The 14,522-nt window shown below is 43.0% G+C and overlaps 1 protein-coding gene across 1 annotated transcript in view; it reads left to right on the forward strand.

Moving 5' to 3' along the window:
• The window catches only part of LOC139566852 (FH2 domain-containing protein 1-like), a 65,874-nt gene that overhangs the window by 44,610 nt on the left and 6,742 nt on the right, over positions 1 to 14,522 (forward strand). Inside the window, exons 4-11 of the mRNA XM_071388173.1 lie at positions 2,512 to 2,614; positions 3,509 to 3,594; positions 4,176 to 4,276; positions 6,700 to 6,770; positions 7,059 to 7,166; positions 10,703 to 10,773; positions 13,865 to 13,982; positions 14,328 to 14,492. Of these exons, the coding sequence (XP_071244274.1) occupies positions 2,512 to 2,614; positions 3,509 to 3,594; positions 4,176 to 4,276; positions 6,700 to 6,770; positions 7,059 to 7,166; positions 10,703 to 10,773; positions 13,865 to 13,982; positions 14,328 to 14,492 (823 nt within the window). The remainder of the gene's footprint in view (positions 1 to 2,511; positions 2,615 to 3,508; positions 3,595 to 4,175; positions 4,277 to 6,699; positions 6,771 to 7,058; positions 7,167 to 10,702; positions 10,774 to 13,864; positions 13,983 to 14,327; positions 14,493 to 14,522) is intronic.

The following is a 14,522-nucleotide window of genomic DNA, read 5'->3' on the forward strand; positions in this document are numbered from 1 at the left end:
CCTAATACACACAATCTAGTAAAGGAATGGGATAAGAATATATAAGTATAAAATATATGGATGAGCAGTGACAGAGCGGCTAAGATGCAATAGATAGTAAAGAATAGATAGTGAAGGATACAGTATATACATATGAGGTGAGTAATGCGAGATATGTAAACATTATTAAAATGCCATTATTAAAGTGACTAGTGGTCCGTTTATTAAAGTGGCCAATGATATCAAGTCTGTAGGTATGCAGCCACCTCCCTGTGCTAGTGATGGCTGTTTAACAATCTGATGGCCTTGAGATAGAAGCTGTTCTTCAATCTCTCTGTCCCAGCTTTGATGCACCTGTACTGACCTCGCCTTCTGGATGGAAGCGGGGTGAACAGGCAGTGGCTCGGGTGGTTATTGTCCTTGATGATCTTTTTTGCCTTCCTGTGACATCGGGTGTTGTAGGTGTCCTGGAGGGCAGGTAGTTTGCCCCCGGTGATGCGTTGTGCAGACTGCACCACCCTATGAAGAGCCCTGTGGTTGTGGGCGGTGCAGTTTTTAAAATTATTTTTATTTAACCTTTATTTAACTAGGTAGGCCAGTTGAGAACAAGTTTTCATTTACAACTGCGACCTGGCCAAGATAAAGCAAAGCAGTGCGACACAAACAACAACACAACACAGAGTTACACATGGAATAAACAAACGCACAGTCAATAACACAATAAAAGTTAAAGTCTATATACAGTGTGTGCAAATGGCGTGAGGAGGTAAGGCAATAAATAGGCCATAGTAGCGAAGTAATTACAATTTAGCAAATTAACACTGGAGTGATAGATGTGCAGAAGATGATGTGTAAGTAGAAATACTGGTGTGCAAAAGAGCAAAAAAGTACATTAAAACAATATGGGGATGAGGTAGGTAGATTGGATGGGCTATTTACAGATGGGCTGTGTACAGCTGCAGCGATCGGTTAGCTGCTCAGATAGCTGAAGTTCAAAGGTAGTGAGGGAGATTTAAGTCTCCAACTTCAGCGATTTTTGCGATTCGTTCCAGTCATTGGCAGCAGAGAACTGGAAGGAAAGGCTACCAAAGCAGGTGTTGGCTTTGGGGATGACCAGTGAGATATACCAGCTGGAGCGCGTGCTACCATACCAGGCGTGCTACCGTACCAGGTGGTTGCCGTACCAGGCAGTGATACAGCCTGACAGGATGGCTATAGCTTTGGCTAGCAATATGTCCTACTGTATGTATTACATAAGCAGTCTGGAGTGGCTAATGCTAACTCACTGTGGAGTGGTATACTGGGAGAGAGTTGTAGCTCGTGATTTGCATGCCAGCACAGAGCATGTGCTGTATACACTCAGCTTGTACAACACATTTGACACAATGGGTGTGATTTAACTGATATTTTTGTGATACTAATGGAGAGTTTGTCTGCACAATTGTGCAGAGAAACTCTCCCTTATATCACAACGGTTTTGCCAAATGCATTTTACATCAGTTGTACAACTTGAGTGTGTACGGGGCCAGAGGGCTGATCTCATAGGACATTTTGCATGGCTCCCCCTGTAATTTTCATAGCATTTGACTCTTATCACAGGAGCACCTATTAACACTGCCACGTCCACACTGGACTTGGACACTTTCGTTTATGTAACACAGTCGCTAGTGCAGTACAGTATATCGCCGATTTTTTTGCATGTGGCTAGCATAGCCTCCAGCCGTTTTCAGCTAGCATGTTGCTAACAGTAACTCTAGCTACTTACAGGATGTTATTCGTTATTCATGTCGATGGGAACCTTGAATGCAGAAGAGAGGCAGGTTGATCATGCTAACTAACCTAACTAGACATTTGAAACATAGATTCTCCTCCTTTCAGTTGACCTCCAATGAGAATATCATATTTGAAGTGATTCTCCCGATTTGATATGACTCAAATTTCCACATATATTTCATTTTTACTGAATTAGCGGCATGTTGTTGCAGTTGCACGGGCTCCCACCGCATCTCCCCGAACCCCTTTCAATTCATGGATTCTCCAGTCCCATGGCTCATAAATCCATATCAGGCCTGGGCATCAGGCTCACACATTGGAGTGACTGTGTGATGAATGGCTGGATTTACTGCTACGTGCAAACAGAGAGTGAGAGCCTGTGCTGTTTACCAATGAACTGAACTGACTCTTTCGGTACCAGTTAAGCCAATGGGTATAAGGCTTTATAACTTGTTTTGTATGAGCCTTTAGGATGTCCTATTATAAGGTGTATAATATGTTATGTTTCTTTAACCGACGGGTATAATGCTTATAACTTGTTATGAGCGCGTAAGAGCCTCTTAGAACAAGGCTTATAGTGTGTTAAGTCTCTCTGCACCAAATTGTCAACTGTCTCAAAATGGCTTTTATTCAGTCAGGATCCTTATGAGATGTTCATAAGATATTATAATACTGTACATGCTTATAACAAATCTTGCCATGCATTATAACCGCATCGTAATGCACTATAGCGGTTATCACTGTGTCCATCTCATCCAGGTCCAATCACTCCATCGTGGAGGACATTCGCCAGGGAGACGGCAAGCTGTACGGCGCTGAACTCCTCAAAGACCTGCTCAAACTCCTGCCCGAGTCTGAAGAGGTGTGTGTGTGTGTGTGTGTGTGTGTGTGTGTGTGTGTGTGTGTGTGTGTGTGTGTGTGTGTGTGTGTGTGTGTGTGTGTGTGTGTGTGTGTGTGTGTGTGTGTGTGTGTGTGTGTGTGTGGGAGGGAGAAAGAGTGAAAGAGAGAGGGACACACACACACACACACATAATGTACCAGCCAAGCAAGGCACCGATGCACCACAGTTTTTAAATAGGATACTAGCACAGCCCAGCTACTATAGGCTTCCTCTATGTCTATGATATAATTAAGCAATAAGGCACAAGGGGGGTGTGGTATATGACCAATATACCAAGGGCTAAGGGCTGTTCTTAGGCAAGACGCATCGCGGAGTGCCTGGACACAGCCCTTAGCCGTGGTATATTGGCCATATACCACAAAACCCAGAGGTGCCGTTTTTATTATTCTAAACTTGTTATCAACGTAATTAGAGCAGTAAAAATACATGTTTTGGCATACCCGTGGTACACGGTCTGATATACCATGGTTATCAGTCAATCAGCATTCAGGGCTCTAACCATCCAGTTTATAAATACCTTTAAATCATTCTCAAATGGATGGAGCACGATCATTCAATTATTTAATTCAATGACAGACATTTTCTAAGTTACTTTGTACTTCATCACATTTTTAAGGTAAATTTGTGTTGTTGAGGTTCGTTTCTTATGGATTGCACTTATTGGAGCACAAAATAATATTAATCATATTATTACACTTTCATCAAAAGTGACTTACAGGTAGTCATGTGTGCATACATTTTTACATGGGTGGCCCCAGTGGAAATCGAAACCCATCAGCCCGACTTTGCAAGCGCCATGCTTTACCAACTGAGCCACATAGGAACATGTTCATATGTTTATTGTCACATCCATAGGTAAAGAAACTGAGGGCGTTCAAAGGGGACTCCAGCAAACTGACCCTGGCAGACTCCTTCATGTACCTGTTGATCCAGGTGCCTCGGTAAGCTGCACTCATTGGTATTACAGCACAGAAACGGATTGGCCACAGGGTGTGGGGGCCTCGAGGAAAAACTTAGCCAGGCGTGTTAGAAATGAAAGAGACAATTTCTGGACTCAGTCCATCCCTGTTACTGCATGAATCAATCAAATCATGATTCACTTGTCAATCAAATCAGCCATGAGTCTACCTACCTTGCTAGTATTTTCCAGTACCCACAACTGTTCATTCTGCAATTTAATTTGCTCAAAAGGAAAATGCATGGTTATATGCTATAGCATAAACTATGCAGGTTTGAGAAATTGACTGAGTACTTACTTCAATTAAATAAAAGGGTGTGCAGTATATGGTACTGTACATAAGGTCTATTCTATTTCCCTTCAAGGGCTAAGCTACTGCTGTTTTTCTCCCTGGTAGTTAATTGATCAAGGCCAAGTGTAAATCAGTACCAGATTAGAAGAGAATGAAAACCAGCAGTGCTCTGGCCCACGAGATCGAGGGCCTGGAGTTGTATAGCAAATTGCACTTTTCTGTTCCCTGTGCCAGTGATTCTGACACCCCCTGTTCTCTGTCGCCCCTGCCAGGTTTGAGTTGCGCATCGAGGCCATGGTCCTGCGTAAGGAGTTCTTTCAGTCCTGCGCTGTGATGAGCCATGAGATCGATGTCATCCGCGTGGCCACAAAAGGTAATGATGATGACACACCACTGCCCCGCCAGAGGCCACCGCTACCCACTGGCGCTGCCACACATCGTCGACTGGTGACCAAGAGTCACGGCGCTGAGGTGTGACAAGGACCCAGTGTATGTGCGGGTGCGTGCATGTTATATGAGCTGGTGCTGTATTCGGACAGATTTATAAAGTAGATGAGTGATAGATGCAGGTAAGGAACTGGTTCAGGGAACAGAACAGAAAACCGGAAAATAACAAAATGATTTGAGGAACAGAACCCAAACCAAAAACAAAAGTGATCTATACTGTTCCGTAACAGAACTGTTATTTTGAAAGCATGGGAACCGGTTAATAATATTATTTTACGTTCGGGGCATTTTCTTCCAGTCCGACAAAAATCGCAACAAAGCGCCTATGCAAAGCCCTCATTCTGTCACTCAGAAACGTATTCCAGAGTCTGCCTGCCAGCTGGAAATCTTTGCCAGTGGGTGTGCGTGTATGTGTAGGCTACATGCCCCTCCCCTCTGAAGCATAGGTTACTGTAACCTACTGACGACATTACAAGCGTAATTCAAAAATTAGGGAGAGATGTTTAATTAGAGAAGAATGGATAGACTTTTTCAATGCTTGTTAAGGATACTATAGTTATCATGTTTCACATTGGATTGATTAGCTACATAAGGTAAGACGCGTCTTTAATTCTCGCTAACGTTTGCTCTGGTCCAACGTTAAACCAACTCGGAAGTGCAAAGACATTCAAAGTTCCTCCATAGAAGCCGCTCCGTAGGTATAATTCTGTGGACCTAATACAGATTAAATTGCTTACCTGCTCCACAGCAAGTTTCTCTATCCGCACTGATTGGTGAAGTAATTTAATGTCGAGCTAAATGTAAAGAAACATATTTCAGAGTTTTACAAAGGAACAGAAAGAAACGATATAAACCAGTACTTTTTTGGGGGGTTCATACCGCTTCAGAACTTTATTTTTCTGGTCAGAACAGTGGAACGGAACAAAATAAATAATGGTTCTGTTCAGAACTAATCGACTGAAAAATAATGTTGGTCCCAAACCCTGGTTCATGCAGAGGAGGTTTTCAGGTTAATGACATAAATGGGGCTTCATGCAATGAACAGACATGTAAATACAGAGATACAGAGATAGAAAGATACTGAGCTACATACTGTATTTACAGATATATAGAGACATGGATGGATGCACCTGGAGATTTTTTCAGGGGTAGGGACAGTAAACCTCATTTGGTTAATGGTTAATGATTGCAAAGGACAAAACAGACTGTGCTGATGTTGCCACGGTGTGTCAGTGTTATTATGCTGTAGGGTGCCCATTAAGCTCTGCGTCTGAAACCAATCATATGATCCTCAGGCAACTTGTTTTGCTAATTTGGGCTCTGAAATATGCAAGTCGTTGACATTTATTGCAGTGGGCCTATGCATGATTTGTTGGTATGCAGCTACTGTAGCTAATGCATTCAAATGAGCTTGGTAGTGCCTAAAGAGCAGCACCAATTTAGCTAATTAATTGCCCTGATACATTTAGTGAGCTAACCATGTCTTGAGAGTGCAGGCTGTACAATTTGTATTGTGAGGCCTTTTAGGGGATGACGCAGGGTTTTTGAATGATTCATAAAACGTCTTGACACAGACTTTCACCTCTCAGTGAATTTGGGGCTTTACAACACAGGTAGAAGGGATTGAGCCCTGATCTCCAGTGCAGAGCCTCACGTGACACGTGTCGGGAGTGTTATCCACTCGACCACAGCTCTGCACATTGATGCAACGTTGGAAAAGTTGGTATGAGCCGTCGTTATTTTGTGGGTGTTTTTTGTGTTTACTCCATCTCATCATGAATAGCTTTTGATCTAGGATGTGCATGTACATATATGATGCATTTTGTTATGCTGTTGTCCATTCGCTATTTAAACAAAGGTCAAGTCACAGACAGGCTACTTCCTGATTGTGATTACTAGTGAAACCAGACTCTTGGTCTGGGCCGACATTACTCCTAATGAGTAGCTAGCTGTATTGTACAGTATTTGAAATATCAATAGGCCTACAGTCATGCTAGAACTATGACATCATCTCTATACAGTTGTATACCTCAGTTGAAAGCTAGCTTGAGTTGTAGTGGAGTGTATGGTGGAAGTTAATTCCAAACAGAGATGGTGTTTGATGGGGGGCAGACCTGGGTTGAAATACTTGAAAAGTATTTCCAAATACTTTGAGCGTTTGCTTGAGTCTGCCTGGAGGGCCAGATGGGCGGGGTTTGCAGTTTTGGAACTTTTCTATTATATTATTAAGCCAGGCAAGCTCAACTAGGCACAGGTAAAGTATTTGAATCCCAGATCTGATGGCGGTTGCTGCTGAATGCTCTGTGTGCTATGGGTTTGTATTGACCCCTCTCTCCTCTCTCTCTGTAGAGCTGATGACTTGTGAGGAACTACACGCCATCCTCCACCTGGTCCTGCAGGCTGGAAACATCATGAACGCTGTAAATCAACGATGCCATTATCTCTCACTCCCCCCCCACCCCTTTCTATTTAGCTATCCTCACTCTCTCTTCCTCTCTTTCTCTCTCTCCTCAATCACTCACTCACCCTCTCACTTCCTCAGTCGGTCTCTCTCTCTCTCTCCATCAACCTGTGACATCTGTCTCGTTCTTTCCCCCCCATCTCTCACTCACTCCTTATCTGTCTGATATGACGATGGCTGAGGTGGGATAATGGCTTTTATGTCACCACTATGACACTGCTCGTATATCCTCCTCCCTGTCCCGCAGGGTGGCTACGCGGGCAACGCCGTGGGCTTCAAGCTGTCATCGCTCCTCTCGCTGGCCGACACCAAGGCCAATAAACCTGGCATGAACCTGCTGCATTTTGTGGCATTGGTGAGTCTGACAGAGAGAGATGGGAGGAGACACTGAAGGAGACACACTGGAGGAAACACACGGACTTGCACACACACCACAGGATATTGATGGCACCTTAATTGGGTAGGACGAGCTCACAGTAATGGCTGGAACAGAATAAATTAAACGGTATCGAACTCATCAAACATGATAAACATGGTTTCCATTCACTCCATTCCAGCCATTATTATAAGCCGTCCTCCCCTCAGCAGCCTCCTGTAAAACACACACACACACACACTGGAGGAGACAGACACACTGGAGGAGACAGACACACTGGAGGAAACAGACACACTGGAGGAGACAGCCACACTAGAGGAGACAGCCACACAATGGAGGAGACAAACAGATATGCACACACACAACACACACAGGAGAAGACACACATACACACTGTAGGGGAGACTGGAGGAGACACACACAGAGAGTCAGATTAGTGGAGAATCCCTTTGTAAAGCAAGCAGTGTGCAGGAATATCTTCAGGTTTCTTCTGCTGGTCATGCTCACTTTAAAATGAAATTTCACCGTTTGGGACTATGAGTCAGTGTGCTGACCTGTGGATTCTTTTGCCATTCGACCAGAGTACAGACACTCCCCACTGGGCACAAACTGGTTGAATCAATGTTGTTTCAACGTAATTTGTCAACGTATAGAGACATGGAATCTAGGTGGAAAATACATTGGATTTGCAAAAAGTCATCAACTGTTGTTTTGAGGGTCAAATTTAAACCACAGGATTTTCAACATAGTAATACCTTTTATCAAATTCAACATTGTTCAATTTGTACATTTGAAACAACATCAGATCTTCAACGTTATATCCACTATCAGAAAAAGAACTATAAGCTGGGCAGCACATCCTACTGGAGAGCTGATCTATCTACAGCTATCCATTTGGTCTCTCGTCCAGGATTTTAACCTCTTAGTGATCCCTTCACGCGCCAATCCCTTTAGCGGGATCGATTTGACAGCATCCAGTGAAATTGCAGAGCGCCAAATTCAAACTACAGGAATATCAATATTAAACATTTACGAAAATATAAGTGTAATACATCATAATAAAGCTTAACTTCTTGTTAATCTAGCCGCTGTGTCAGATTTCAAAAAGGCTTTACGGCGAAAACAGATCATGCGATTATCTGAGGACAGCGCCCCGCATACATGAAAATCATTTTTCAACCAGGCAGGCGAGACACAAAAGTCAGATATAACGATATAATAAATGAAAAATGTTATTTTTAAAAGTATTTTTAGCATTATCCTATTTGCTATAGTACACCTATAGGTACAGTGGAGCCATATTTGAATGCAGCAACACGTTATTAAGTCAGATTGACTCAAGACTTTTCGATATAGATTCAAAGTAGGCCACGGTACACCACTAGATTGCACCATATCACACCAGGGCTATAAGAACTGAACCGATGGACATGGGGCCATGAAATGTGTCATGTAGATCTTATATGAATATAAAGTCACTGCAACCTTAGATGGTTGCACCAGACAAATCGGTAGCACTATAGATGTCATTGGCACCAGTGGCACCATAGGATACTATAGCAATAACTATCAATCAGGTGGACTTTGTCTCATGCAAATGAGTGTTAGGTTTAAATTATGCAGGCAAACAATGTGATGTATTGTGATTAGTATATCTGTATAATCACAGGTAGTTGCCCTTTTATGTAGTCTGAACTTAGTGAAAAGTGGCTATTTTATTTGGGTCCTGCCGCTTGCGCAGTCAGCGTATTACAGCTGCGAGAGTGTATTGAAGTATTTTGGAATGCTAATGTGGGGTGTACCAACTGAGATTTAAATCATTTACAAAAACAGATTGACACATTTTTAAATGAACCTTTATTTAACTTGGCAAGTCAGTTAAGAACAAATTCTTATTTACAATGACGGCCTACCCCGGACGACGCTGGGCCAATTGTGCACCGCCCTATGGGACTCCCAATCATGGCTGGACAGCCTGGAATCAAACCAGGGACTGTAGTGACACCTCTTGTACTGAGATGCAGCGCCTTAGACTGCTGCTCCACTCGGGAGCCCCAGAATTCAAAGATGACCACAATATACCAATAAACACAAATCTTAACATAAATCATTAGTCAGATTGACCCCAGAGTTGGTGTAACGGCAGCCTTCCCTCTCTTCACTAGAAGAGAGAGTGTAGCAGGGATCGGACCAACACGCAGCGTAGCCAGTGCTCAACATGTTTAATTAAACGAAAACAGTGAACACTTACAACGATATAAAACAACAAAATGTGGCAAACCGAAACAGTCCTATCTGGTGCAGACAAAACACAGAGACAAGAAACAACCACCCACAATCCCCAACACAAAACAAGCCACCTATATATGATTCTCAATCAGGGACAACGATTGACAGCTGCCTCTGATTGAGAACCATATTAGGCTGGACACAGAAACAGACAAACTAGACACACAACATAGAATTCCCACCCAGCTCACGTCCTGACCAACACTAAACAAGCAAAACACATAAGAACTCTGGTCAGGACGTTACAGTTGGTTTATAAACTCAATACATTAAGTAATGACTTTAAGAATGATTACCTGCTGCATTCAAAGGTAACCAACCTACAGCACTAGACAAAACTTCACTTTTGGTATTGAAAGATAAACATGGTAATGCTTTCACTGATTGCACATAAATGAATATAGTCACATGATATAGTGCTTGCTTTGCTATCCAACTGATCTCGTGTCCTTTCTGTCATCCTGTAAACCCTGTTCGTTGTTGCTCACAGCTATACATTGGTTTTGCTATTAGATGAAGCACAGTGAGAACACATGAAGTTGTTGTACACTGAGTATACAAAGCATTAAGGACACCTGCCCTTTCAATGTCACAGACTGACCAGGTGAATCCAGGTGAAAGTTTTGATCCCTTATTGAAGGTATTCCTAAAGTTTGTTGTACTCAGTGTATGGATACAAAATATCTGACATTGTATTCCCATTTTAACTTTTTTTTTTGCTTTTAGAAGGTTGAAAGCATAGTGACACATTGGGAATTCAACAAACTTCTGGCTGTCTTTTTGATGGGAGTAAATAAAGGTTTCTCATAAATCAACATCTCAACCAAATATTACCAACATCTCCACCTTTAAATGAGAGCGGTGTGCCCAGTGGGTCAGAATTCAGTAGTTTGTTTGAATCAGGTTGTTAGAATTTGGAATGTGTGAATACGTCTTTTTTGACACAGAAAAAGGAGAGGCTTTCCACAGATGCCCTTTAGTCGGCAGAGAAGTTGTCACCCGTAAATATTCCATGACATTGATGTTTGAGTAAACAGAGACTAAATGACAGAAATGTTGAATATTGCAGGATTGCAGATGTTAAGGAGTTGAGTTCCACCATCTGTATGTATTTTCAAGCTTTTTTCAAGCTTTCAGATGGGAAATTACAAGTGGGATATGGGTGTACATAACACGTAATAAAGCATTATACAAGGCTAATTATAATTCCTTTTCTATCTACTCAGGAGGCACAGAAGAAGGACGAGAAGCTGCTGAAGTTCCCTGAGAAACTTCAGGGCATTCAGAGCGCTTCCAGGTAAATAGTCCTTCATTATGCGGTCTTCATGATGTCGGAAACTTGCAAACTGGGAAAAAGCCTCCGACTCATAATTTCCGTAAAGTAGCACACTCAGGTGTCAAATATGTGCCGCAACTACTACGTCACCTATTCAGGAAATTACTTAGAAGACAGCATTTTCAGCAGTTAAATGCAACAACAATACATTATTCATCAAAATCAATCTAAACTCAGCAAAAAAAGAAACGTCCTCTCACTGTCAACTGAGTTTATTTTCAGCAAACTTAACATGTGTAAATATTTGTATGAACATAACAACATTCAGCAACTGAGACAGAAACTGAACCAGTTCCACAGACATGTGACTAACAGAAATGGAATAATGTGTCCCTGAACAAAGGGGGGGCGGTCAAAATCAAAAGTAACATTCAGTATCTGGTGTGGCCACCAGCTGCATTAAGTACTGCATTACATCTCCTCCTCATGGACTGCACTAGATTTGCCAGTTCTTGCTGTGATATGTTACCCCACTCGTCCACCAAGACACCAGCAAGTTCCCGGATATTTCTTGGGGGAATGGCCCTAGCCCTCACCCTTCGATCCAACAGGTCCCAGACGTGCTCAATGGGATTGCGATCCGGGCCCTTCGCTGGCCATGGCAGAACACTGACATTCCTGTCTTGCAGGAAATCACGCACAGAACGAGCAGTATGGCTGGTGGCATTGTCATGCTGGAGGGTCATGTCAGGATGAGCCTGCAGGAAGGGTACCACATGAGGAAGGAGGATGTCTTCAATGACAACAAGCTCAGTCCGATGATGCTGTGACACACCACCCCAGACCCTCCACCTCCAAATTGATCCCACTCCAGAATACAGGCCTCGGTGTAACGCTCATTCCTTCGAAGATAAACGCAAATCTGACCATCACCCCTGGTGAGACAAAACCGTGACTCATCAGTGAAGAGCGCTTTTTGCCAGTCCTGTCTGGTCCAGCGACGGTGGGTTTATGCCCATAGGCAACGTTGCCGGTGATGTCTGATGAGGACCTGCCTTACAACAAGCCTACAAGCCCTCAGTCCAGCCACTCTCTCTCCTGGTGTAACTCGGGCAGTTGTTGTTGCCATCCTGTAACTGTCCCGCAGGTGTGATGTTCGGATGTACCGATCCTGTGCAGGTGTTGTTACACGTGGTCTGCCACTGCGAGGACGATCAGCTGTCCGTCTCCCTGTAGCGCTGTCTTAGGCGTCTCACAGTACGGACATGACAATGTATTGCCCTGGCCACATCTGCAGTCCTCATGCCTCCTTGCAGCATGCCTAAGGCCCGTTCACACAGATGAGCAGGGACACTGGGCATCTTTCTTTTTGTGCTTTTCAGAGTCAGTAGAAAGGCCTCTTTAGTGTCCTAAGTTTTCATAACTGTGACCTTAATTGCCTACCGTCTGTAAGCTGTTAGTGTCTTAATGACTGTTCCACAGGTGCATGTTCATTAATTGTTTATGGTTCATTGAACAAGCATGGGAAACAGTGTTTAAACCCTTTACAATGAAGATCTGTAAAGTTATTTGGATTTTTACGAATTATCTTTGAAAGACAGGGTCCTGAAAAAGGGGCACTTCTTTTTTTGCTGAGTTTGTTTATACCGTTTTTGAACACTGTAATTTGTTTGTGACCATAATAACTGTAGTTTATGGTTGACATACCTAGTTAGACAATTGCCATTTTCAATGACTTCAAAGCACGTGAATACATACAACTTAATGCTCAGAGTTTGTAAGTTTTGTTTCAAAACACTCTGACGTCGAGAACGCAGCATTTGCACTGCTTTCCTTTGACAGGAGTTTTAGAACTAGTTCACCTAGAAGACGCCCAGTCAATTCCACACCCGTTATCTATGAATGCCCTATACTGTATAAGGACTTTTATTGGGCTCTTTTCACAATCAATATCACTAACACCGTTCCTGGAATGCTATGTGTAGCCTATAGGTTCTTGCTTCAGCCACTGCTCTTAGAGAGCATTAGCACGATTATTTCCCTCCATTAGCCCTATCTGTATATGTTGCCTTTATATGACTACTACTGGAGGATGATTTGTGCTTAAAGATGCAGTCTGGTAACATTTCTGCAGCCCCACCCACATCCCTTAGCTGTTTACCTAAACAGGTGGCGGCGTGACCTGTTTGTAGTTTTTCTGAACTGCAGACCGCTGCTTTAATAAGAGTGCAGCTTTAAGTCTGGTTACATTTCTCCAGCCGCATACCTCAGCTGTTTACCAAGTGGCGAGGTGCCCACTTTGTTGTTTTATGAATCGCAGACTGCAGCTTTAATGACATAGAAAACAATATATGGTACAATACATACTCATAGTTTAAATGCAATCAAATGAAGAAGTTGGTAATTGGCTAGAATAACAGCAGCATTGAATGAAATCACAGATCCCTACTAAGTTGAATTTCAAATGAATTTGAGCTCCCAATGGCGTTGGGAGTAGACTGCACTGTTTAGGATGCATCATCTTCCCTGTGGCTGTCAAGATCTTTTACAAGGTGACCTCTGCATGCTACAGTTCAGCTCTCCCTCTCTCCTGGTGTGCCAACAGATAACGCTCCGCTGTGGATATGCTAACACATCATCCTTACTTCCAGCCTTCTCTGACTGTCGTGCCTTCACCTTTATCGAATGCACTGTAGATAGGTCTTTGAATTAAAGTGCCATTACAGTGTAACATGGTCCATTTCTGCCACGGTGAACCAGTGTTCCCAACAACATAGCAATTTCTAAAGCACCATCAATACCACTGATTGGTACAAGCCAAGGCATTTCTGTGTTCAAGGTCAGCAGTACTTCAAGTCTCAGGAAGCGGTCACATTTTACAATGCTAACATAGCCATCTGCTACAGCAGTCCACACAGTTCCAGAATCTTAAACTATTCACATTCATTATAATATATATAATATACGCCATTTAAAATACACTTTCATCTATTTTACGGGTGGTCCCAGCAGGAATCAAACACACAACCCTGATGTTGCGAGCGCCACGCTCTACCAACTGAGCCACACAATGTATTTTAACAGCCTTTGGATGATTTGCATATCCCCGCAGAATATCAGTGGAAAACATTGAGTTGGAGTTCTCGTCTCTCTACGTCAGGACCAGATCCCTGGAGGAGAAGGTCCAGAGTGACCCGGAGCTCCTGGAGCAGCTGGACCCCTTCCTGCAGGTGGCAGAACATTCAGTCAGAATCTAAATTTGGCAATTCTGCTCTGTGAATGCTGATTACGGTGCATGAGGGCGGCACACAGTGAAGGCATCCTTAGCCAGTTGTGGTACAAAAGCGTATCATAGGGTGACTGTAACAAAGAAATGTATATCAGATAACTTACCACTATGGTCTCAATTGGAAGAACACCCAATAAGCATAACAAAATATTGGCCAATATCCTACATCCCTGATATACTGTATCACCAAGCCCCCTGTTTTTGGTATATTTTGATGGTAATAATATGTTATAATTATTTTATATCTAATCTGTGTCTGTCATCCGTTGTCTGCCATCCCCAACAGTGCTCCACAAGGACACTCCAGGACCTGAAGAGGTGTAGGCTGGACCTGCGGAAGGAGGGTAATGCGCTTATTGACTTCTTCTGTGAAGACAAGGACACCTTCATGCTGGATGAGTGCTTCCGCATCTTCCAGGACTTCTGTCTCAAGTTCAAAAAGGCTGTCAAGGTGAGAGGGGTTTTCTTTAAATATTTAAAT

The sequence above is a fragment of the Salvelinus alpinus genome, chromosome 39 (assembly GCF_045679555.1).
Source record: "Salvelinus alpinus chromosome 39, SLU_Salpinus.1, whole genome shotgun sequence".
NCBI classification, from domain to species: domain Eukaryota; kingdom Metazoa; phylum Chordata; class Actinopteri; order Salmoniformes; family Salmonidae; genus Salvelinus; species Salvelinus alpinus.